This window comes from Myxocyprinus asiaticus, chromosome 25 (assembly GCF_019703515.2).
Source record: "Myxocyprinus asiaticus isolate MX2 ecotype Aquarium Trade chromosome 25, UBuf_Myxa_2, whole genome shotgun sequence".
Lineage (NCBI taxonomy): Eukaryota > Metazoa > Chordata > Actinopteri > Cypriniformes > Catostomidae > Myxocyprinus > Myxocyprinus asiaticus.
In genome coordinates this window covers 21,947,675-21,974,362 of record NC_059368.1, presented here as the reverse complement: position 1 = coordinate 21,974,362, position 26,688 = coordinate 21,947,675, and the positions used below count along the sequence as shown (strand labels likewise).

The following is a 26,688-nucleotide window of genomic DNA, read 5'->3' as shown; positions in this document are numbered from 1 at the left end:
TTCCCTTAGTGGGGCAAGGGCCTTCGTGAAGACGTGAGGGGACAAGGACAGGCCGAAGGGGAGGACCTTGTACTGGTACGCCCAGCCCTCGAATGACCCTCGAATGCAAACCGCAGGAAGGGTCTGTGTCGAGGTAAAACCGAGACGTGGAAGTACGCGTCCTTCAGGTCTACCGCTGCGAACCAATCTTGATGCCAGACGCTCACTAGAATGCGTTTTTGCATCAGCATCTTGAACGGGAGTCTGTGCAAAGCCCAGTTCAGTACTCGCAGGTCCAAGATTGGCCGCAACCCACCGCCTTTCTTCTGTACGATGAAGTAGGGGCTGTAAAACTCCTTCTTCATCTCGGCCGGAGGGACAGGCTCTATCGCACCCTTCCGTAGAAGGGTAGTGATTTCCGTGCGCAAGGTAGCGGCATTCTCGCCCTTCACCGAGGTGAAGCGGACACCGCTGAACCTGGCCGGACACCTGGCAAGCTGAATTGCATAGCTGAGTCGGACGATCCGGATCAGCCATCGCGATGGGTTGGAAAGCGCGAGCCATGCATCCAAGCTCCAGGTGAGGGGGACCAAGGGGACAATCTCGTCAGATGTACCAGCGGGTGGAGCCTCGCGGCGGGGCGGAGCCTGAGGTGCCACGTCGAGGGGGCTTGAGCCCCGTGGCCGTGATGAGTCGAGGGACATCGAAGCACTTCCTGGCTCCTGGTACCACCATAGGATCGGTCAGGGAGGGGGGAGGAAGTATATCGTCCCAGCAGTCCGTCGGAACCATCTGGGTGTGGGCATGCTTGTGCCACAGCTGGGTGCGCAGGGTTGGGGGGGCCGCTGCTGGAGTGCCAAACCTGCCGAAATAGAATGGTGGACGGTGGTCGTGATGACGGCCGTGCGCACCGGATATGTGACCCAGGGAACAAGAAAACCGCTCTTTTGTTGAAATTTTGGGTACCGCAGCCTCTTGGACATGTGGCAAAATTAAATGAAAACGAAACAAAAGATTATCCTCCCGGCCCTCCACCGGGGGATGGAGTGGTCTGTTCACCAGCTCCAGAGCAGCGGGTCTCCTCGTCCCTGGGTCACCCGTCTCAGGGGTGCTTCAAAGCCTTTCTCGGGTTCTTGGCAGCCGGCCGTGAGACAGGTGGCGTCTGCTTCCTGCGGTGGGCTCTACGCCGGGGCCAGGCCATGGGGGCGGGCTGCGGCGGAGCCGGTGCTGTTGCTGCAGGAGGACGCCTTTGGCGATGTGCAGACGGGGTGCGGGGTCTTGAGCCGTGCCGGGGCAGGATATGTTGAATGGCCTCCGTCTGCTTCTTCACCACCGAGAACTGCTGGGCAAAGTCCTCGACGGTGTCACCGAACAGGCCAACCTGGGAGATGGGGGTGTCAAGGAACCATGCCTTCTCAACCAGGTTGAGCCAAAGGTGGCGTTCCTGGACCACCAGGGAGGACATCGCCCATCCGAGTGACAGCGCCATGACCTTCGTTGCCCGGAGAGCGAGGTCGGTCACCGGGCGCAGTTCCTGGAAGCCCAGCTGAAGCTTCTGTGTCGGACTGAACGAGCCCGCTCTCCGATGCTGCGCTCGAGAGCTCATCGTCTTCCCGGGCCCCGAATATGAGGTCGAACTCGCCTCAAGCCGGCGGTCTCATCCGAGAGCCCGAATGGGGCAAGCGAGCGTGCTGAGGAATGGGAGGTCCGTGGGGGGATACCCAGCGGAGGTGCTCCCATTGAGGTCCCCAAATCTCCCCCAGTGCTAACCGCCGCGGCCTCATACCCGTAGGTAGAGGGACCGAGGCAGGGAGCCGCTGGGGTGGCTTGCTTTCTTACGAAGGCAAGCCGTGACCGCAATGTTGTTCTCGCAATGAGGACAAGACCCATCCATGAACGATGTCTCCGCGTGGGCAGCGCCCAGACACGTAAGACAACGATAGTGGCCGTCAGAAGCTGAGAGATAACGACCGCAACCAGGAATAACACACAAACGGAAAGGCATCTTTAAAAAGACATTCTGTGTGTGCCGCTCTTTTAGTGAAGAAAATAAACTCTTTTAGAATGTACTCTTTTTGTTGTTTGTTTGTTTCTGCCGAAGCGCCCAGGGGCGTTCTCTGCACTGCACCGGTGCAGAGGGGGAGAAGCCACTGAAATGTGCTGTAAGAATCCAGCAGAGGAGGTGAATGAAAATTGCGGAGAATTCAGCTCAATGAATAGAACCGCTTGGCTCCGGAGAGAAAATCTGAATGAGTGGTTGCATACCAGCTCCTTTTATACCCGTATGTCCGGGGGTGTGGCATGCAAATTCCCATTGGCCTTTTTTCAAAGATCTGAGGTGTTTGGGGCTATCAAGAGTGACCCCTAGTGTCACTACATCGACACAACGTCGAGTGAGTGACAAATAGGGAACTTTGGTTTGCCACTATGTGTATGGTCAGATTCATTTCTGCCCCAATGGGTCTCAATGAGGGCTTGGTGCAGTACCATATTTGACCACAGATTTCAATTGACAAAATGAGTGCCACTGTGGAGTTCGGGAGGGCAGCGGATTCTCTACCCCACATGCTCGTAGATCTATTCAAACACTGTGTAAAGGAGCTTTCAGCTACTTTATGACTTAGAAATAGGATAAAACTTATATTAGGCCTGCTTGTAAATACCTATGTCAGGATTTTGAACACATTTATCGGCAAACATATTACATTATTTTTACATATTGTCGATGTCTGGTGAAAAGCACATATCTCCAAAAAATTTATTTTTCAAGAGCATGGCAAATCTTACAAAATGAATCGAAAAAGCATAATTAGCCACCTTTAGCACCATAAATAGAATTCTATCATTGCACATCTGTTAGTGAACTGTTAGATATTTCCATTGGACTTGTGTTTGCAAATGTGGACATACACAGTTTTCTTATCATGGGTTCCAGTGGTGCATGTTCAGTTACACACTCGAGTCTGTTTCTATTCCCAGAACTCAGCTGGTAGGTTATCAATTGCCAGAGAATTTATTTTTGGATATAATCTGAGCTTTCAACTACTATTTTAGATCCAAATCAGTTTTATGACTAGGGTTTCTAGTCCGGTAGTTGAGTGGAAAGTTCGGTTTCGAGAAGTGTTTTCCGGGTCCAATGCATAAATTCAGTCAGAATTAGCTTTTCAAATCAAATCAAATCATATCCCTTTATTGTCACTCAACCATATACACAAGTGCAACAATGGGTGAAAGTCTTGGATGCAGTTCCAAGCAACATAGCAGTATGACAATTACAATAAACATCTGATTTACACACAACACAATATACAATATACACCTAATAATATTCAATATACAGTATACACAAAATAAAAAGACTGTATACAATAAAAATAATATACAATATACAGTATGCACAAAATAAGAAGACTGTATAAAAAAAAAAAAAATACACTGTACCCCCCTCCCCCCATGTAATCAGTGGAAATATATAGGAAGTGTTGTGTTGACATTCAGCTGTCGGTTGATAGTCAGTTGCCAGTGTGTTATTAAGAGAAGTATAAAATGTGAGTCCAGTCTGAGGCTAATAAAATGCAGTGCTGATATATGTATAATGAGCGATCAAGAGTCAAAAGTCTGATTTCTTGGGGGAAGAAGCTGTCATGAAGTCGGCTGTTGAGGGTCCTGATGCTGCGATACCACCTGCCTGATGGTAGCAGTGAGAGCAGCCCATGGCTCAGGTGGCTGTAGTCTCTGATGATCCTCCGAGCTTTTTTTACACTGCCTGGTATAGATGTCCTGGAAGGAGGGAAGCTCACCTCCAATGAGTTCACACCACATTTTGCAGGGCTTTGCAGTTGAGGGCGGTGTTGTTGCTGTAGCAGGCAGTGATGTAGCCGGTCAGGATGCTCTCTACAGTGCTGGTGTAGAACCATGTGAGGATGTGGTGGTTCATTCCAAACTTCCTCAGCCGTCTCAGGAAGAAGAGGCGCTGGTGAGCCTTCTTCACAACGGCCTCAGTGTGGATGGACCATGTGAGTTCCTCAGTGATGTGGACACAGAGGAACTTGAAGCTGCTGTGTCTCTCCACCGGTGCTCCATTGATGGTGATGGAGCTGTGTTCTCTGTCTTTTCTCCTGAAGTCCACCACAAGCTCCTTGGTCTTACTGACGTTGAAGGAGATGTGCTCCTGACACCAGCGTGTCAGAGTGTGCGCCTCCTCTCTGTAGGCTGTTTCATCATTGTCAGTGATCAGACCTACCACCATCGTATCATCAGCAAACTTAATGATGGCATTGGAGCTATGTGTTGCCACACAGTCATGTGTGTACAGGGAATACAGGAGTGGGCTGAGAACACAGCCCTGCAGGGCTCCAGTGTTGAGGGTCAGTGATGAGGAGATGTTGCTGCCCATTCTAACCACCTGGCATCTGCTTGACAGGAATTCCAGGATCCAGCTGCACAGCGAGCTGTTTAAGCCCAGAGCCCGGAGTTTCACATCAAGATTGGAGGGCACTATGGTGTTGAATGCTGAGCTGTAATCTACAAACATCATTCTCACATACGTGTTCCTTTTTTCCAGATGGGAAAATGTTATTTAAGTTAACTTGTACATATTTTAACACTGTTTTCAAAGAACAAGAGGAGATACTTTACTTTGGTGATGGTGTTATAGATGAGCAGACCAACTCTAGTTTCAAGTGACAGCCGGACAGCTAAGGTAAATTAGTTGACACTCTTCAAAACATAAGGGCAGGACATACATGGTTTTGATGGACACTTCTCAAGGCCAGTGGAGATACTTGTTAAGCAGATAGCCTGATTAAATATCTATTCAGAGGTTATTTCAATGCACAATTCAAACAGTAGGAGGAGGTCATTCGGCGCATTCCATCTATGGTAAAAATTGCCAAAAGTGGAGAGACGTGTTTTTCATCGGACGGTGACGATATACTATGTTACATAGTATAGTTTATAGTATGGATCTTTGTTTTCAAGTGGATGAATATTTAGGTGGGGCTCTGCCCTACTTACCCATATAGGTGAGTCGTGCCTGGAAAAAGCAAATGTTTTTTGATGGCATTGTAGAAAATCCCAGTTCGTAGTAAGCTATGGTTAATTTATTCTGCAAGCACAATTGTCCAGTAACAGGGGTGCTGAAGTGAAATAAAGTGAGCAGCATTCGGCTGGTCTTAATATGATCTTAATATTTCAGTTCCCATGAGGTAACCCCATTCAATTTACAATAAAATATATTTTATTAGGCTACTGATAAAACTGTTTTCATTTCATGTGAGTGTACATCATTTTTATTATATTATCCAAAAGGGCTATTAATTTCTTTGGGTGCAAAACTTTTTGAATAAGGAAAAAAATACTGAATATACCTTTAATGTGTTTACACATTAAAGGGATAGTTTCCCAAAAAATGGAAATTCTCTCATCATTTACTCACCCTCATGCCATCCCAGATGTGTATGACTTTCTTTCATTTGCTGAACTCAAATAAAGATTTTTAGAAGAATTTCTCAGCTCTTTTGGTCCATACAATGCAAGTGAATGGGTGCCAAAATTTTGAAGCTCAAAAAATCACAAAAATCTGTATAAAAATAATTCATAAGACTCCAGTGGTTAAATCAGTGTCTTCAGAAGTGATATGATAGATGTGGGTAAGAAAGAGATAACTTTCACATTCTTCTTTTTGTGTTTTTGGTGATTTACACTCTTCATGCATACCACCTCTTACTGGGCAGGGAGAAGAATTTCTAGCAAAAAATTATTTAAATATCATATCACTTCTGAAGATATGGATTTAACTACTGGAGTCATATGGATTACTTTTATGATGCCTTTATGTGCTTTTTGGAGCATCAACATTTTGGCACCCTGTCACTTGCATTGTATGGACCTACAGAGCTGAAATATTCTTCTAAAAATTATAATTTGTGTTCTGCAGATGAAAGAAAGTGATACACATCTGGTATTGCATGAGAATGAGTAGATGATGAGAGAATTGTCATTTTTCCCTTTTAATATGTCCAAATAGGTCTTCTTTAGAGACATACACCATGCTTCAATCTTCTAAAAATAATGATGAAAATAATGACAAAAACAATCTTCTTTCACTGATCCTTGCTAAAACTTCCCTATAACATGGCTATGCTTGGCTTATTTTACCTTGAGTGAAACAGGAGTAGCAGAAACAGAGGCTGCTTTTATTACTGGCCTATGTAACAGAAGGATTAATATGTCTTAAGCCACAAATCTGAGAGCATCTGTTTATGGTTAAATGACCAAATTGTGTTTCATTTGGAAGAGAGTGGGGCACCTGTGTATGGGAACTGTTTATTTGTGTGTTCTGCATGGTGCATGTTGCCACATCTCTATCTTATTTTACACGAGGAAATAATAATGTGTGTAACTGCTGGTTTATTTTCAGGGCTGTGCAGGATTGTACAAATTTGTCAGACAGCTTTTCCTCCAATTCATGAGCATAAAAATTATACAAGAGAAAGCACACTATAGAAAGTTAATGTTAACCAAAAATAAGAAGAAATGTTGCCACAATAATGAATGAAAATAGTTGTCCCAAAACAGAAAAATTGGTTTTATTAATCATTGTGTAATTTTTTACTAATTAAAGACAAGCATATATTCAGTTAATTGTAATTACTGTGCTCTTAAGCTCTTAAATTCAGCACAAAAATCTATATTTTCCAAGCACCAATGGACATTGAGTCAATAAGACGAATGTTGCAAAACTCTATAAAGATTCAATATTCAGCAAAGCCAAATGCATAACAGCTCAAATAACTGTTGCTCAGCTCATAGAGAATGTTACTAGCCATTTAAAGTCATGGGTTTGATTTCCAGAAAACAAACTTAATTATAAAATGTTTATCTTGATTACAGGTTGCTTTGGGGAAAAGGAATGCTCAATACTAAATGAAAACATTACACAGCTGTTCCACCTCAAAAATATGCACAACTGTCACCATTACTCAATTCATTTACAAAACATTTTACTAAGCCAACTAAATTGTAGATGCAACCAGTCACTAAACATTTTTGAGTTTAAGATACATTTATTTACAGTGTAGATTTGTTGTTTAAAACCCTTACTGGTGAAGTTCTATAGACTGAGACTCAAATGAACTGGTCTGGGAGCTGTCCAGACAATGAAAATGGGATGCTGGAATTGCTTAATGATGGAAAATTAAACCTGGCAGCCAGAAAACAGCTCTGAAGTATTTGGGCTTTGCTAGATTTTGTCTAGAGAAAAATAAACATCCTCCAAATTATATGCTAAACACCCATCTGCCTTCTAAACCTGACCCTGCCCCTCTTGGAAGGAAAGTGAAATGTGGTCATGTGATCACATACCCCAGTGACTTCTGTCAACGGGCTTTAATTTTTTAAATGCCTAGAGTCTTTCCATTACATCATTAGATAGTGACCTTTGACCTGTCTCATTGGTTCATACACACACACTGTCTTGGCTCGCCAAATTTAGTCCTGTTAACCGCCCGCGTCACTCCTACTGGTTTTAGAATCAGGTCATCATTTACAATAAACTTTTTTAAAGCCAGTTATCCATGTCCCACTCTTCAAACCGTTACCTTTTCCCATCCCAACCGTTTTATGATCTTAGATCAGTGTGCCAGCTTGAATAAACTGTATGTTGGGGGTATTGCTTTTCAAAGACCTGGTATAAAGCTGTTTCTGAAATAGTTGCCCTGTTGGAGGTAAAATTTCAGTCTTCATTCATCCTCCTAGGGAGGTAGTAAGCGTGACATTAAAGTTTAGCAGAGCTGAAATTATTTATCTCTGCTTCATTGAGGTAAGTATGTAGCCGCAGTCACTAAAAGAGCTTAGTGAACTAAGCTAAGAATGCAATTCTTATTCACACCTGAATTGTGCCACACACAGAGCTATGTTTATTTAACAACCAGACTGTGGGCACTGTCCATCCTGCTTGGCCACAGTGACACTTGCATGCACAAATACGCACAGCATATCATAAATGACTGACAGTGTGCAACAGAGTCACATGCAGCATCATGATGAGCCAAACTCCAATAGAGGAGAGGGGGCTTGCAGGTTTCAGCCCGGCTGGAATGAGACGTTGTTAATAACATGGGTCAGAGGTGGACTGGCCATAGGGAGAACCAGGACCCCCCCCCCCCACACACACACAATCCCCTCTTCCCAGAAAGACTGTGGACAAGAGAATGAGAGTTAGTGGGAAGAAGAGAGGGGGGGAACAAGAAAGCCTAGAGTGAAGATTCCCATATAAGGCAAGTCTTCCTCTGAGACTGTTTGCATGTAGTAACAGTCTGTCTGCTGGCAGGGGGATAACATTCCTTCACCTCCCGTTTCTTCTTTGGGAGTTTTTCATTTCCGATTCACTGGCTGCAAAGAGGCAGTGCTTCCTTTCATAAGAGCGAGGAGGGGAGTCTGGTGATCCTTTAAAAAAAAAAAAAAAAAAAAAAAAAGTATATACAAACGATGAAGTCTAGCCACTTTCCTGCTGCCCTTCTGTCTGCTCTCTGTCTGCTGTCTGAAATAGCTAAATAGAATCTTACAGCACTGCGCTGTAAAACATGCAGATGACTAAACTTTATTAGCCAGGTGAACGCATAGAATTACAGAAAAACTGCATGATTAAAGTAATGGATCAGAATCCAGAGTTCTAGCTTCACAAGAATCTTATGTAAGCTGTGCAAAAAGTGCAGTATGGAAGCTGATTTAGGTCTGGTGTTCATAATTTGAGGTTTTCTTCGAAGTAATGTATTCTTAAAGGTGATGTGTGTCATTTAAAGTACTTTTAAAATACTAATAGAATATTAGTAAGTCATTCATAGGTTGATTCCCCTGAAAAGTGTAAACATTGTTCTATTTGTCTGAGCATCCGACCAGGGATGCGTTTCCCAAAAGCATCATCAGCCAACTATGGTTGCAAGTTCCAATGTTACCAGCATAGTTTGGTGTTTACCAAATCCATATTACCAATGAACATTTGCAAACAGCATTGCAAAGTTGTGTGGTTGAAACTACAGCTCTCCTCGTGTGGTTAGAAGCGTAGCTTCTTGTTAGCAGGGCCGTTTCTAGGCATAGGCGAACTAAGCGGTCGCCAAAGAGAGGCCACCGCCACGCACCCCAAACATACCCCTCACCCCCACCCCCTTGATGGAGGCACCAATAGGGATCTCGCCTAGGGCACCAGAATGGTCTGAAACAGCCCTGCTTGTTAGTTTCCATTTTTTATATTAGAGACTGTATAGCCTGAGACAGACCACTTGTTTTAAAATGAATGGGAGAAATTGGAACACCCAAAATGGCGAGTGTAAAAAGAGAAGTCCCGCCTTACAGCAATAGACACATGTGTTTAGCACATGAAATAATTATCTTGAGCAAAATAAGCAACAGTTGCTCATTTCTTTTCACACTAATTGTGTTGCTCCATCAACATTCAATAAAAGGAATAATATTTTTTACTTGTCATACACTTTGGGACCAGAAAAGGTGAGGCTAGTTGTGGAGAAGTTACACACTTCACCTTTAATATGTCTGTTTAGCATTAAAATACAGACTTATGGTATATTTAAGGTAACATAGCCCAGGGGTCTTTGTTTTGCATAGACTGAAAGGGATAGTTCACCCCCAAAAAACTTTTTTCCACACAATGAAAGTAAATGATGACTGAGAAAATGATGACACAGTTTCCATTTTTGGGTGAACCATGTCTGTAAATGATGCTCAACTGCCATACAGTTACATATCCTGAACTGTCAGTCATCACATCATTATACAGAGAATAAGACAGTAGAAGATAAAAGCCATCTTGGCTTTATTAAATCGGAAAAACATGTAACCATCAATAAAACAAATGGCTTAAGCCACCACAAAGCACAGCAAGAGCAAGGCAATGCCAAGACTGCACTTTTATTCTCTGGAATATAGGATGGCAGTGGGTGTAGGTCTAACGGAGAGGGAGAGGGGAGTTGAGAGTGGAGGGGGGGGTTTGGAAACTTGGAAAGAATGCCAGGAATGCCCATGTTTATCCAGTGTTCCATTGAGGTGGAGGCAGTCCATCACAGCTTGGCATGTATAAAGGTAGCTGTGCTGCTGCTGCTGGAGAATCAGAACACTCGAGTCCTCCTGAAAGAAGCAACAGTCGCTCAGCTCAGCCTTTAAATTCTATACTGAAGCTAAACTCTAGCTTTCCCTCGGCGCCGTCAGGAGGAATTGAATTTACAGACTACACAACGAGATCAGCTCAATCAGATCTGAAGAGGAGACTGCACTTCTCCAAGCAAGACGTTTGAGGACCCCAAAACTAGCTATTTCTTTTTTGATATTGTAAGGACACAGACGAAGAAGTCACAATGTTTTCTGGAATGAACCTGATTTATCTGATATGCCTATCTTTCCTAAGCTGGGTAAGTTCTATTAATGCACTATTATGATGATGAAATTGCTGTCTGATATACTTCTAAAATATAATGAATTCCAGGTCTTTATAGTGATCAGGTTATTTCTTTACAGCTTTACATCACATAATGCCTTAAGCTCTCTGTCCACAGCAGTTCATTTTCTTTTTGAATAAAAGACATTTAAAAGATTACCTTTTCCTTTTGAACAAAGTCTCATATGAATCTGTCTTGTTCCTCAGGCTGTGGCTCAGGAGTGCAGTGGACAATGTCAGTGCCCTGGCATGCCTCCTCAGTGCCTGCCAGGCGTAAGCCTGGTGCTGGACTCCTGTGGATGCTGCAGGGTGTGTGCCAAGCAGCTGGGTGAGCTCTGCACTGAGCGGGACGTTTGTGACCCTCACAAAGGCCTTTACTGTGACTATGGCTCCCCAAGCAACCATCGTATAGGAGTCTGCACAGGTGAGATGTCATTTACATCCCATGCATATATTGAATCACATTCATAGCTCCAACCACTTTACATGGATAGTTCACCCAAAAATGTCAATTGCTCCGCCTCATGCTGTTCCAAACCCATATGACTTCGCTGGAACACAAAAAGAGATGTTAGACAAAATGTAAGCCTCAGTCACCATTCACTTTCATTGCATTTTTTTTTCTTCATATAATGAAAGTAAATGGTGAATGAGGCTTTTAGTCCCCAACATTCTGATGTCCAATTTTCATTTTTGAGTGAACTAACTCTTTAAGCACAATATGACATGGTGACAGTTTATTGATCAGAGTTGTAATCTATCTTCTGTCTCTGTCCAATAGCCAGAGAAGGTGCCACCTGTGTGTTTGGTGGGATGATGTATCTCAGTGGAGAGTCCTTCCAGAGCAGCTGTAAATACAAGTGCACTTGTCTGGATGGTGCCGTGGGTTGTGTGCCCCTCTGTGGAATGGACATCAGGTTGCCCAGCCCTGACTGCCCATTGCCCCGCCAGGTGAAAGTGCCAGGAAAGTGCTGCGAGGAGTGGGTGTGTGACTCCCCTCACCAGATCACCTTTGTGGGCTCAGCTCTGGCAGGTAAGCATTCCTGAGTAATTAAATGAATCATACATATACAGACACAGTAATGGTCTCCATTAAAAAGTCTGGAATGAATATCAGTGCAGTGATGTCATTATTTGAATTACAACAAGGGTTCAGAGCATGATGACATAATAGTGGGTGGAATGTGTTGACTAATGTCTTGTCTGCTTGTTATAGCTTACAGAGAGGAGGAGACATATGGGCCTGATCCCTCCATGATGAGAGAGAACTGCTTGGTTCAGACCACAGAATGGAGTGCATGCTCAAAAACATGTGGCTTGGGAATCTCCACCCGTGTCACTAATGACAACCGTGAGTGCCGTCTGGAGAAGCAGTCCCGCCTCTGCATGGTCCGCCCCTGTGAATCGCACTTGGAGGAAAGAATTAGGGTAAGCAGCAACCTACCAATCACGTTGCTGTTCACACACAGTGATGTCATCACCTGTTTATATGGACTAAATTTGCTTGTTTTCCTTGTCATCTCTGCAGAAAGGGAAAAAGTGTATCCGTACACCCCGTATCTCCAAGCCAATGAAGTTTGAGATTTCCGGCTGCACCACTACCAACTCCTACAGGCCCAAGTTTTGTGGCGTGTGCACAGATGGTCGCTGTTGCACCCCCCACAGAACCACCACCTTGCCAATGGAGTTCAAGTGTCCCGATGGTCAAGTCATGAAGAAGCAGATGATGTTCATCAAGACATGCGCATGCCACTACAACTGCCCTGGGGAGAATGACATCTTTGAGTCCATGTACTACAAGAAGATGGTTGGTGACATGGCATACATGAAGAAAGACTGATAATGTGGAGTTGAATAAGAAAAATACATCCACTGAATGTCCACTTGAACTGAACAGATATCCATCTCATATCTCAGCACAAAGTACTTTTGTTTGTCTTTCTACGGTTTTCTATTTTGTATTTTTGTGTTTGTTTGTTTGTTTGTTTGTTTGTATCTTGTACATGGACACAGATTTACAGTATATGTGTATATTCATTTTGTCATGGTGGATGTCTAAGGCTACCTTGCCTTAAAGTGCATAGAGGTTAAGGCAAGGGGTTTGGGATTGTAAAATGACCGGGCTCTGTTCGGACGCACCCCAAAACAATAATGCACTATAGTCCGACTCTGTGACGCCCAATGTCACTGATTGGCAGATGACGGCAAGCCCCTCCCCTAAACTGTGGTGGGCAAATTCCAACTCTGAGAGCATAAATATAAGAATTTAAATGGGTGGCAGCTTTGAACCACAGCTGAGAGAAGGAGAAAGAAAGAGACAGAAAGTGATGTGCTCTTGTGATTAGTTATTTTTTGTCAGTGTTCCTACCAGCTCAGAGTTTGAGCTGAACTGGGACATGCAGTTTGGCCAAGAATTATGAAGGTTAATATAGCACTGAGTGTTTGACTTTGACTTAGCTGCTCCTTTTAGGAGAGTGTCAGTACCCCTGTCAAAAAGACTGGATGAATTGTAACTTCATTCTTTTATTATTATTATTATTATTATTATTATTATTATTACAGTATCTATTTTTTTTAAAGCTGTAAATATTGTACATATTTTGTACAGCTTAAGTTAATTTAAATTCAAAGCATTTGTCTTTCTTATTTTCTTGCTTTTCACCATGATTAATGATAGCTTAATGTGCTGACTTGACTGTTCTCTCATTACAGTGTGTCCATTGTTTTATTGAGAAGTGTGACCAAAACGTTACATGTTTTCACTTTTGTAGTTTGAAATAAAATATTATATTTTTTATATAAATATTGTTATTTGTTGAGTCATTTTACCTTACTAATCCAACATGCACACCACTAACAAGGTCCTCTGATGTTCACACGTAAATGACATTTTTACACCACCATTGACGACCACATATTTGCATTGTGTGCGACTGTGCAGTTCATTATCCCCAAGACCACACACACAGTCCTTATGACAGAACATACATACACATTATGTATAAAATAGACATACTGTACTTCATAGGCATGCTTACTTCCAGTGCTCATAAGGTGTGCACAGCTGTTTCATAGCATATACAAAAATACAACTGGTACATGAAACATGCTCTTAAACACCATTAAACACAATATTAAAGTTCAGGGATGTGTTCACACACCTCACATACACATGCAGAAAAGCTGGTCACGAGCATTTGTGATGTTTTGAAAGTTGTTCCCCAGCTTGGTATGCTGATGTTCATAGCAGGCTTTTTAAGTCTGGTTGACCAACTGTTATGTTTTTCTGGTCCACCAGCTGGATTAGCACCATACCAGCAATAAACAGCAAATACCAGACTACGTATGGTGGTTAAGGGTGGCTGTTTTTTTTTTTGTTTGTTTTTTTTTTCAGCAGGGAATCAATACATCTTATAGACTTCCAATGATTTCATGCCAGGCTAATTATATTATTTTATCCCCAAACCCCGCAAAAAAGTGCACATACAAATTAAAGCAAAACTTGATTTGGTCAATTTGTGAGCCTTTTTTTTTTTTTTTTTTACTAATGAGGACCACCTAAAATGTCCTAAAATGTATTTATTCATTTTTTTAGTACATTTGACCCTTGTATAATATAGCTGAACCTGTCCACATTATGCTCACTCAGGGATGAAGACTGGATTCTCTGTAACAAACCGCTCTCAAGTTATGTAGAATGAGTGACATCTAGTGTTTTGACTGTAGTAATGAAAAAAGGGAAATGTTTGATTAGAAACAAGAACATCAAATTGATATAATAGAGGCAGAGCTCAATTAATTGCAATTCCCCATGACTAGTGACATTATTCAAATGCTACAATCTGCTAGAATCTGTAGCTAGAACTAATTCATAGGTAAAATTAATCTACTATTTTTTTAATTGGAATGTTTTTTAATTTTATAATACTGGCAAATCCATTTTTTAACCTTTATGTGTTCTGGATTCATTTGAAATTATTTATTTTTAGTAGATTGCGAGTTGTTACTGCAAATCTGTTGCCAAGGTTACCATACCAAGGTCCATGATTTATGGAGCTTCGGTCTTATTTTCTAGGACCTCCAGATTTCACCAGACTAAATTGCCATTTAGTTATGAGACAGCCAGTCAGTGATACCTGCAAGCTCTAGGCAACTATGTATAATTAGAGAGTATAGTATAAGAATACCTAGAATAATAAAATGCAAAAATTAAGATCACATCTAAAATAATGATCAGTATTTAACTTTTAGAACTTCAGTCTAAATTCGAGGTCCATTTTGAACTAGAGTCAGATTAAAGACAGAGAATGACATTTAAACCAGAATTTAATAAATTCAGTTATTTTATTTCAAAAGACCAAGTACATGCAGGAAAATTTATTGGATTCCGTTGTAAGGCCAGAGGGTGGTTCCTTCATCTTGAAAGCCGACAAAGCCTGTGCCCAAAACAAAGGGTCTGGGACTAGAAATGTCTTCAGAAATCATTAATGTGCCTGCAAAAAAAGAAGGGTAAATCTTAATAAAACATATATATTTAATATCTTTATTAAATTAAAATTGTTCTTTATTTGTTACATTTTAAAATGGGTCTCATTTTTACTTAAAATCAGCGTGATTTTAAGATTGTAACTGTTTCCTTTGCAAATATTTATATACAAATATTTAAAAACTAAAGACTAAATATAAATAAATGGTAAAGGGACATACCATCTTCAGGCTTTTCTTTTGTTGTATTAACATAACACACCAAATGGTTTATGGAATGTGTATGTTTAGTTTGGAACATCTCAAAAGGTGGCTTCTTGGTGTCATCATCATAGTTGTACCATGTATCCTCTGAGGAGAGCCAAGCCATCATGTGTGTGGATAAAGAGTAAAGCTTAAACAGCAGTTCAAAGGTTCTGAAAGAAAACTGAAGTTTAGAGGACAACAGTATTAAATCATGTGCTGCTGTGTTGAGATGTATTTTTGGTAACACTTTACAATAAGGTTCCATTTGTTAACATTAGTTAACATGAACTAACGATGAACAATACTTTTACAGCATTTACTAACCTTGGTTAATGTTAGTTACAACATGTACTAATACGTTTTTAAAATTAAATGTTTTATTAGTAACATTAGTTAATGCACTATGAACTAACAACTAAATGTACTTTTATTAACTAACATTAAGATTAATAAATACTGTAAAGAATATATTGTTCATTGTTTGTTCATGATACCTAATGCATTAACTAATGTTAACGAATGGAACTTTATTGTAAAGTGTTACCGTACTTTTTTTTATTCTGTTTTGGATCTTGCAATATGTCACACCTGCCATACACATTGATTTGGAGTTGGAGTTCCACATTAGAATTGTGTATACAGTAGTCACCATGTATAGAATGATGGGGTGGTATGCAATCTCTGCCCAAAACCACAACATGGCCATAGTGCTGAAATTCCCTGGTATAGACAAAATACAGTAATATTGGAATATACAGGTGCATCTCAATAAATTAGAATGTCGTGGAAAAGTTCATTTATTTCAGTAATTCAACTCAAATTGTGAAACTCGTGTATTAAATAAATTCAGTGCACACAGACTGAAGTAGTTTAAGTCTTTGGTTCTTTTAATTGTGATGATTTTGGCTCATATTTAACAAAAACCCACCAATTCACCATCTCAAAAAATTAGAATACATCATAAGACCAATAAAAAAAACATTTTTAGTGAATTGTTGGCCTTCTGGAAAGTATGTTCATTTACTGTATATGTACTCAATACTTGGTAGGGGCTCCTTTTGCTTTAATTACTGCCTCAATTTGGCGTGGCATGGAGGTGATCAGTTTGTGGCACTGCTGAGGTGGTATGGAAGCCCAGGTTTCTTTGACAGTGGCCTTCAGCTCATCTGCATTTTTTGGTCTTTTGTTTCTCATTTTCCGCTTGACAATACCCCATAGATTCTCTATGGGGTTCAGGTCTGGTGAGTTTGCTGGCCAGTCAAGCACACCAACACCATGGTCATTTAACCAACTTTTGGTGCTTTTGGCAGTGTGGGCAGGTGCCAAATCCTGCTGGAAAATGAAATCAGCATCTTTAAAAAGCTGGTCAGCAGAAGGAAGCATGAAGTGCTCCAAAATTTCTTGGTAAACGGGTGCAGTGACTTTGGTTTTCAAAAAACACAATGGACCAACACCAGCAGATGACATTGCACCCCAAATCATCACAGACTGTGGAAACTTAACACTGGACTTCAAGCAACTTGGGCTATGAGCTTCTCCACCCTTCCTCCAGACTCTAGGACCTTGGTTTCCAAATGAAATACAAAACTTGCTCTCATCTGAAAAGAGGACTTTGGACCACTGGGCAGCAGTCCAGTTCTTCTTCTCCTTAGCCCAGGTAAGATGCCTCTGACGTTGTCTGTGGTTCAGGAGTGGCTTAACAAGAGGAATACAACAACTGTAGCCAAATTCCTTGACACGTCTGTGTGTGGTGGCTCTTGATGCCTTGACCCCAGCCTCAGTCCATTCCTTGTGAAGTTCACCCAAATTCTTGAATCGATTTTGCTTGACAATCCTCATAAGGCTGCGGTTCTCTCGGTTGGTTGTGCATCTTTTTCTTCCACATGTTTTCCTTGCACTCAACTTTCTGTTAACATGCTTGGATACAGCACTCTGTGAACAGCCAGCTTCTTTGGCAATGAATGTTTGTGGCTTACCCTCCTTGTGAAGGGTGTCAATTATTGATCTGTCAGATCAGCCGTCTTCCCCATGATTGTGTAGCCTAGTGAACCAAACTGAGAGACCATTTTGAAGGCTCAGGAAACCTTTGCAGGTGTTTTGAGGTGATTAGCTGATTGGCATGTCACCATATTCTAATTTTTTGAGATAGTGAATTGGTGGGTTTTTGTTAAATGTGAGCTAAAATCATCACAATTAAAAGAACCAAAGACTTAAACTACTTCAGTCTGTGTGCATTGAATTTATTTAATACACGAGTTTCACAATTTGAGTTGAATTACTGAAATAAACGAACTTTTCCACGACATTCTAATTTATTGAGATGCACCTGTATACATACAGAGAAAAGAGAGAATGGAGACAGCATTCAATAGAAAAATGTTTTCATGATTTGACTGAATATTTCTTCATGCAAGCTGCCTTAAAGGGGCATTTAAGTGAGAATTTGGAGAATAAAAGGCAAAGTCACCTTAATATGGTCTTATTCAAAACAGCAGTGCCTGGAGAATTTTCACTGAGACAAAACATGTTGAAAAATAATGGCAGTGGCAGATGATCTGCTGGCTCACTCGTTATTATATTCCCCACCCTGGACAATGAGTCAATGGGAAATTTGACACTATAACACCAGAATTCTTTCCACCAGTAGGCTTTGGCATCATCAAATTTATTTGCATTCATTAAGGCCATGAGGACATAAAATGTGAGCTCAAAGCTGAAAAGGGACCGGAGTAGTGCCCGACCGAACAGACAATATTAGCTTTTCACAGAAATATCGGTATCGGCATATATGTTTACCGATATGCGCAAATATGTAAACTTTTTTCAGAAAATATAATGCAGAAAACAGTGATTTAGAATTGGTATCATAACGTAGTTTGTCCAGCAGAGTGCTCTCCGACTCCACAGTTTACAGAGCTGACTCTGAATGGACGGTGGCTCTGCAGACAGGGCGGAGTTAAGTGGTACGGAGTTAAGTGGTGTCTTCACGGTAAGTTGCTAACTAGTTTGTGAAATACATACTAGAAAGTTAATAAAAAATCACCACATCATTTTTCATTTTCAATATAACTAATATAATGTTAACCCTGTCCCTGACAACCATGTCACTCATGTTTATCACATCTGTTTGCTATGTTAGCCAGCTATAGTTTGTCAGTGCAGTCAGTAGGCCTAACGTTGCAGATTGAAAGGTAAGCATCAGTTCATCTTTTTGCAGCTCAGCAGACAACGGTGCGGTGGTGGATTGTGTCTGTTGAGTGTTGATTTCACGCTACGTTGTAGTTGGTGAGACGCAATGCTGGAAAGTAAATAAACAACGTCCATCTTTTACTCTCCATGACAACAAGCTTATAGCTAACTAGCTAACCATGTAGCTACTTTCATTGCTTGTCAGCTGAGTGGAAGCTAATGTGTAAACATGTATTCACAAAACTGTTTTGTTCAGGATTCGCAGTTTGGTAACCTCTTCAACCGAACAATTCCAGTCATTGCATTTATAAAATGTAATATTTAAAAGTCTGGTTTTCCACCATCGAATGTTTCCCCTTAACTTGTATAGCAGAATACAGTGTAACACCGCTGCTGCTGTTTGTCTCTTGCCTCGGCAGGTGTAAATGCTTCTTGTTTTATAACCCCTAATTGACTGGCAATATTAAAATAGTCAGCATTTGACTGATACTAAACATACAGTACTGATTTTTATTTATCTATAATTTTAATTTATTCTTACTTTAAATGGTCAACAACTGACTGATACTGAACATACAGTACTGATGTTTATTTAGCTATTTATTGTATTTTTACTTATTCTTTATCTTCTCAGTGTTCATTTCTAGAATTTTTTGACAAATTTGTATAATAATTATAATGTCAAGTATTCTTTGATAAAAATATTCGTTTAAGAAAGCAGCCTTCTGAGTACCTTTGCATAGTCATATCGGTGCAAAATCATTGCACAATCCACACAGAAAAAGTCTGTTTTCATTCCAGCTTAAAAATTAGCTACTATATCGGTAATCTGTGAATGTTCCCCCTCTAAAATCGGTATCATATCGGTCTCAAAAATCCCATATTGGTCGGGCTCTAGACCAGACCTGTTTGTATCTGAGGTACAGTGTGAAGGGACAACATAATGCCAGAAGAGAATCAGTGACACATGTATTTATAAATGTCAATGAGCCAGATTGGCCTCCAGCTTTGATGTAGTGGGGGCTGAAAGGAGGGCAGATACAAAACCATTAATGTGGGTGTCAGTACACAAACTCTTTTCTTTTGTTCACCTCAACTGAAAAAAAAATGGCTAGGGGACTTAATATAAGCTCTACATAATTATTAATTCTTATGTATTGCCAGATCAACTGTGAAACATGTTGCTTTGTTGTAGATGAACATTGTCACCCATGCTGACTGAGTTGGGAGGATGCCAAAGAACATTATCACATAGGTGAAACTAGGTGCAATTGTGACATTTTATTACCTTTTCCTTCATAACTCACAAATACTACAAATATACCTTCCATCTTATGGTAGAAGAAACATTTAAAGTTAGGTACACAAGTATTTGTACATCAACAAAATTTGCATTATTTTGGCTTTGTATTCAAGGGGTTTCTCAAAAATATTGCAATACAGCCATTTGTTTGCATAGCCCACCACCATCATCATAAAATTATTATTCTTAATGTTTGGTTGAAAATCCTTTGCAGCGAAAGAATTAAATCTGAAACCCATTAACATCACCAAATTCTGGGGATCTTCCCTAGTGATGCTTTGCCATACCTTGCAGTTTATGCTTGTTTGTGGGTCTTTCTGCCTTGAGCAAGTGAAACGCATGTTCAGTTGAGTTGAGGTCAGGTGACTGACTATGTCATTGAAGAATATTCCACTTCTTTGCCTTTAAAAGCTCTTTGTCTTCTTTCCCGTATGTTTTGGGTCATTGTCTATCTCTACTGTGAAGCACTGTCCTATCAATTTTGCAGCATTTGGCTGATTCTGAGCAGAAAGTATAGTGTTAGCAGTCATATCATCAAAAAAACACTAGTGACCCAGTTCTGTTGGTAACAAAACATGCCCATCATCTGCCTCCACCATGTTTAACATAAAAAGTGGTATTTTCTCTTCCCTTCATTCTGGTACAACCTTAGTGCCATCTGTCCAAAAGATATTGCCCCCAGGTCAGGTTTTTCTACATGCTGTCTACCAAAGTCTAATCTGGCCTTTCTTGAAGCTTACCAGTGGTTTGCACCTTTTGGTAAACCCTCTGTATTTACTTTATAAAGTCTTTTCATTTGATGGTCTTCCATGGTCCTCCAGGCCTTTAGGTGTTGCTGAGCTCACCAGCGCATTCCTGGTCCCACTTTATATTCAGAGCAGAAGCAGAAAGAGCTTTATTGCTAAATATGCTTCCACATACAATGAATTTTTCTTGGTGACAGAAGCTTCCAGTGCACAAACAATACAACAACAAGACAGAGATAATAAAAAAAAGAAAAAAAAATAGAATAAAAATAAAGAGCAAATAGAAATATAAGTATATATAGAAATACACAATAAGACAAAAATATACATGTAGTATGTACAAACACAAATCTGTTATATACAGTGCAAGGGAATGTAATGCTGAAGAGGTTGGATATGTTAAATAATATAATTGACTAGGCTGTGTATTGCACATTATTATAGTACAGTTTTAACTGTTCATGAGATGGATTGCCTGAGGGAAAAAATTTAGGTTCTGATGCTTAGTGCTGTGTAGCGTCAGCCAGAAGGCAAAAGTTCAAAAAGGTAGTGGGCTGGGTGAGTGGGGTCCAGAGTGATTTTACCAGCCCTTTTCCTCACTCTGGTAGTGTACAGTTCTTGAAGGGAGGGCAAGGGGCAACCAATAATCCGCTCAGCAGTCCGAACTGTCCTTTGTAGTCTTCTGATATCCGATTTCATAGCTGAACCAACCAGACAGTTATTGAAGTGCAGAGGACCGACTCAATGACTGCTGAGTAGAACTGGATTAGCAGCACCTGTGGCAGGTTGAACTTCCTCAACTAGCGAAGGAAGTACAACCTCTGCTGGGCCTTTTTCACAATGGAGTCAATGTGGGTCTCCCACTTCAGGTTCTGTGAGATGGTAGTGCCCAAGAACCTGAATGACTCCACTGCTGCCACAGTGCTGTTTAGAATTGTGAGCGGGGTCAGTCTTGGGGTGTTCCTCCTAAAGTCCACAATCATCTCCATGTTTTGAGTGTGTTGAGCTCCAAGTTGTTATGACTGCATCAGTGAGCCAGCCGTTCAACCTCCCTTCTGTATGCAGATTCATCATCATCTTGGATGAGGCAGATGACAGTAGTGTCGTCTGAATACTTCAGGAGCTTGACAAAGGGGTCCTTGGCAGTGCAGTCGCTGGTATAAAGGGAGAAGAGTAGTGGGGAGAGCATACATCACAGGGGGGCACCAGTGCTGATCGTACATGTGCTGGAAGTGAATTTCCAAGGTCTCACTAGTTGCTGCCTGTCAGTCAGAAATCTGGTGATCCACTGACAGATAGACCTGGGAACAGAGAGCTGGGTTAATTTATTCCATAGGAGAGCTGGGATGATGGTGTTGAAAGCCGAACTGAAGTCCACAAAAAGGATCCTTTCATATGTCCCTGGTCTGTCCAGATGTTGCAGGACATGATGCAATCCCATGTTGACTGCATCATCCACAGACCTGTTTACTCTATAAGAAAATTGAAGGGGATATAGAAAGGGTCGAGTGATGTCCTTCAGGTGGGCAAACACCAGTCTCTCAAATGACTTCATGACCACAGATGTCAGAGCGACGGGTCTGTTGTCATTAAATCCTTTGATTTTGGGTTTCTTTGGGACAGGGATGATAGTGGAGCATCTGAAGCAGCAGGGAACTTCACTCTGCTCCACTGCTCTGCTGAAGATGTGTGTGAAGATGGGAGCCAGCTGGTCAGCACAGGATTTTAGACAAGTGGGTAAAACACCATCTGGGCCCTGTGCTTTACTTGTCTTTTGTTTCAGGAAGTCCTGGCACACCTCCTCTTCACAGATCTTAAGTGCAGGTTGAGTAGCAGGGAGGTGGGGAGGAGGGTGGTTGCAGGAGGTGTTGGTGTTATATTAGGTGTCTTTAACTACCATGTACTTGAGGACTTGATACAGTGTTCGTATTATGCACATATGTGTTGTTGCATAGCAGTTACATCTAAAGTACCTGTATTTAATTACATTTGTAGTTACACTGTTAAGCTTACCCCTAAACCAAACCCTAGCTCAACCCTTATCTTAAAACTAAAACCCTTATCCTGACACTAACCCTAATGCTAAACCTACCCTTACCACCACCTTAGAAGCAGCAAATGTGAATCTTGTGAGAATTTTGCAGAACAGTATTAACACAGTAAATACACTGTATTGTATTTATTTAATGTTAGTACATACTAGTTAAAGACACCTAATATAAAGTTCAATCACATCTTTATTGCTTCATTTCGAATCCATTGTGGTGGCATCGAGTCAAAATTGTGAAAATTGTATCTCTGTCCAAATACGTATGTACCTAAAATTATATATGCCTAAAATAATTGTACCAATAGACTTACAATGGATTCACATCGTTTTTGTCAACTGTAGCACTGTAGCATATTTGTACACTGTAGCACATTTGTATACTTTAAATGGTCTCCAGAAGAGAAGGATTTTATGTAGTTTTATACATAAAATATGCAAAATCCTTGTGGTCTGAAATTATATGATAAGTCTCCAATGTGTAAACCAAAATAACTAATGCATAATTATACCAACCTTAATGGCATGTTCTTCCACAATTCTTGAACTGTGTTAAAGAATAGAAAATGAAAATAGAAAATGAGTCAATCTTTAATGTACTGTTCATTGACATTATTCGTGAGTTTAATATAATAGGTTTTAGATATCACTGATTTGGTTTCATACTGTCTCTCAGTCTGTCGAATTCTTTTAGTACTGCTTCAAAACTGTAAAAACAAAAGAAGCTATATGAATATCTTCTATTTAAAGCTTTAATTTTACATGCAAAATTTGAAACAAATGCTAAGTTCTGGGTTTCAGTAATGCAGGAATACTATTAATGTCTATTTTTAGAGCCAATATTTAAAAAAAATGGCTGAAAACAAGGTCTTTAACTGGTTTAACTAAGTTAGGCAAATGGGTAAATTGGGTAAAATGCTGGATACTGGGTTACAGCAAAGCGAGTAAAAAACAAGTTACAGCAAAGGGAAACTCAGATCTAATGTTCAAAACTATACATACCTCAATGAACTGAATAGTTGCAACAATCATTTTACCATAATTTACCATGTATTTAAAAAGAATGAAGAATTGAAATGAAAACATTTTCATAAACTAAACATTACAATTATTAAATGTTTAAAAAAACTTTTTTTTATTTTTTTATTTTATTTATTTATTTAGTAAACAGCTCTTTTGTTTGGTTACTGACCCGAGAATACTCTACTCTCTGAACACTTGGAACATGTGGAATGCATATTGCTTAGTCATGGCCTAAGCAAATATGTTTTTAAACAATATACTACAAGCATAAAAGATGTTCCTGTTATTACTTGAGTGTGATTTACATATAAGTATCCTTTCAGACAAAGAATGTTAATATTTACCGGCATTGCTGGGCTTCCATCCTTCGTCTGTGGTTGCGTTTTTACATGTAATGGCGGTTCAACAGGTGTTCTTTCCAGAAGTACTGTATGTCGCATATTACTTAACCCTGTGAGGCCCAATGTTGTAATAAACCTGCACATGTTTTTTTTTTCTCTCTAAGACCACATTTACACAACTAATAGGTCCTATTGTTCAGCTTTGCAATGCTATTGGATGGTAGATTTTGTAAATAGGCCTGTTCACCTGGCCATGAACTCACACAACCTGCAAACTTGCCTTGAAACACATCATCCTGTTCCCTATCTGTCACTCACTCGACGTTGTGTCATTGTAGTGACACTAGGGGTCACTCTTGGGAGCCCGAGACACCTCTGGTCTTTGATAAAAGGCCAATGAAAATTGGTGAGTGGTATTTGCATACCACTCCCCCGGACATACGGGTATAAAAGGAGCTGGTATACAACCACTCATTCAGATTTTCTCTTCGGAGCCGAATGGTTGATGTTTACTGAGCTGACTGTTCATTCACCTCTGTTGGATCTGATGGCGCATTTCAGCGGCTTCTCCCTCCTCTGCACTGGTACACTGCAGAGAACGCCCCTGGACGCTTCGGCAGAAATAAGAGAGTATATTTCTCTAAAAGAGTATATTTCTCTAAAAGAGCGGCACACACGGAACGTCTTTTTAAAGACGCATCTTTTTAAAGATGCCTTTCCGTTTGTGTGTTATTCCTGGTTGCGGTCATTATCTCTCAACTTCTGATGGACACGATCGCTGTCTTTCGCGTCTGGGTGCGACCCATGCAGAGACAGCGTTCGTGGATGGATCATGTTCTCATTGCGTGAACATGACCATGGCAATGTTGCGGGCGCAGCTTGGTTTCGTAAGAAAACCCTACCCCACCCCAGCGACTCCCCGCCTCGGTCCTTCTACCTACGGGTATGAGGCCAGCACGGCTAGCACTGGGGGTGATTTGGGGACCCCAATGTGACCACCTCTGCTGGGTATCCCCCCACTGACCTCCCATTCCCCAGCACGCTCGTCTGCCCCAATCGGGCTTCCGGATGAGTCCGCCAACTCGTCTCATGGCGAGTTCGACCTCTTGTTCGGAGCCCGCGAAGCTGATGAGCTCTCGAGCGCAGCATCGGAGAGAGGGCTCGTCCAGTCAGACGTGGAAGCCTCAGCTGGGCTCCCTCCCTCAGGTACGGTCATTCAGTCACAGGCTGATGCGGAAATGACAGACATGCTTTCCCGGGCAGACGCAAGCATCGGGCCAGAGTGGAACCCTCCGCTCTCCCCTGAACCCTCGCAGCTCGATGATTGGTTCCTGGGCTCGTGGTGCCGCTCACAGCCACGTTCCGCTCCAGTTCCTTTCTTCCCGGAAGTGCACGAGGAGCTGACAAGGTTGTGGAAGGCACCTTTTACTGCCCGATCCTGATCTTTCAGCTCCCCCACCTTCACTACCCTATATGGTTGGGCGGCCAGGGGCTATTCAGTGACTCCCCCGGTGGATAAGGTGCTCGCGGTGCATCTATGCCCGCAGAGCGCTGCCACCTGGCACAGGCGCCCAAAGCTCCCGTCCAAGGCCTGTAGGTTTACGTCGTCACTGACGGCCAAAGCCTACAGTGCCAATGGACAGGCCACCTCCACCCTGCACACCATGGCTCTCCTGCAAGTCCATCATGCCAAGGCGCTAAAGGAACTGCACGAGGGTAGTTCCGCCCCAGATTTGATGCAGGAGCTGTGCTCGGCGACCGACCTCACTCTCCGAGTGACGAAGGTCACGGCGCGGTCTCTCGGGCGGGCGATGTCCACCTTGGTGGTCCAGGAGTGCCACTTTTGGCTCAACCTGGTTGAGATGGGAGAGGCTGACAAGGCACGGTTCCTTGCTGCCCCCATTTCCCAGGTTGGCCTATTCGGCGACACTGTCAAGAACTTTGCCCAGCAGTTCTCGATGGTGAAGCAGCAGATGGAGTCTATCCGGCACATCCTGCCCCGGCGCAGCACAAGATCCCGAACCCTGCCTGCTCGTCAACAAGGGCATCCGCCGCAGCCCGCCCCTTCGGCCCGGCCCCAGCATGGAGCCCACCGCAGGAAGCAGATGCCACCCGTCTCACGGCCGGCCACCAAGAACCCACGAAAGGCTTCGAGGCACCCCTGAGATGGGTGACCCATGGACGACGAAACCAACTGCCTTGGAGCTGGTAAGCAGACAAACTTCATCCCCCAGTGGAGGGCCGGGAGGAGAATCTTTTGTTGCCTTTTCATTTAATTTCGCCGCATGCCCAAGTGGCTGCGGTACCCAACAGTTCAGCAAAAGAGTGGTTTCCTTGTTCCCTGGGTCACATACCCAATGTACACGGCCGTCATCATGACCACTGTCCACCATTCCATTTTGTCAGGTTTGGCGCTCCAGCTGCGGTCTCCCCGCCCCTGCGTGCCCAGATGTAGCACAAATCCGCCCCCGATGTGACAGTCTCCACGGGTCACGAGGACAGGCCTCTTCCTCCCCCATCCTGGTCACAAGGAGCCAGGTAAGTGCTTGAAAGTCCCTGAACTCAGCACGGCCACAACATGGCATGACACCTCAGGCTCTGCCCCGCCGCGAGGCCCCACCTGCCAGTACGTCCGACGAGATTGTCCCCTTGGTCCCCCTCACCTGGAACTTGGATGCATGGCTTGCGCTTTCCAATCCGTCGCGATGGCTGATCCGGACCGTCCGACTCGGCTATGCGATTCAGTTCGCCAGGCGTCCGCCCAGGTTCATCGGTATCCACTTCACCTCAATGAAGGGCGAGAACGCTGCTACCTTGTGCGCAGAGATCGCTACCCTCCTACAGAAGGATGCGATAGAGCCTGTCCCTCCGGCCGAGAT

At 42.2% G+C, this 26,688-nt stretch overlaps 1 protein-coding gene across 1 annotated transcript; it reads left to right on the top strand.

Moving 5' to 3' along the window:
* The first annotated feature begins 10,089 nt into the window (after window positions 1–10,089).
* On the top strand, window positions 10,090–13,204 carry LOC127416508 (CCN family member 2-like). Its single transcript, XM_051655917.1, has 5 exons — window positions 10,090–10,403; window positions 10,637–10,853; window positions 11,211–11,462; window positions 11,646–11,857; window positions 11,958–13,204. Exons 1-5 carry the CDS (start codon window positions 10,350–10,352, stop codon window positions 12,267–12,269), a joined length of 1,047 nt encoding a protein of 348 aa, XP_051511877.1. The 5' UTR covers window positions 10,090–10,349; the 3' UTR covers window positions 12,270–13,204.
* Window positions 13,205–26,688: the final 13,484 nt, after the last annotated feature.

What these genes read in the sequence shown, in the direction of transcription:
- LOC127416508 (XM_051655917.1), top strand. Translation starts at nt 10,350, where the DNA reads ATGTTTTCTGGAATGAACCTGATTTATCTGATATGCCTATCTTTCCTA. An exon ending in GCCTATCTTTCCTAAGCTGG is followed by an intron (nt 10,404 to 10,636) that starts GTAAGTTCTATT and finishes CTTGTTCCTCAG; the next exon opens with GCTGTGGCTCAGGAGTGCAG. An exon ending in TCGTATAGGAGTCTGCACAG is followed by an intron (nt 10,854 to 11,210) that starts GTGAGATGTCAT and finishes TCTGTCCAATAG; the next exon opens with CCAGAGAAGGTGCCACCTGT.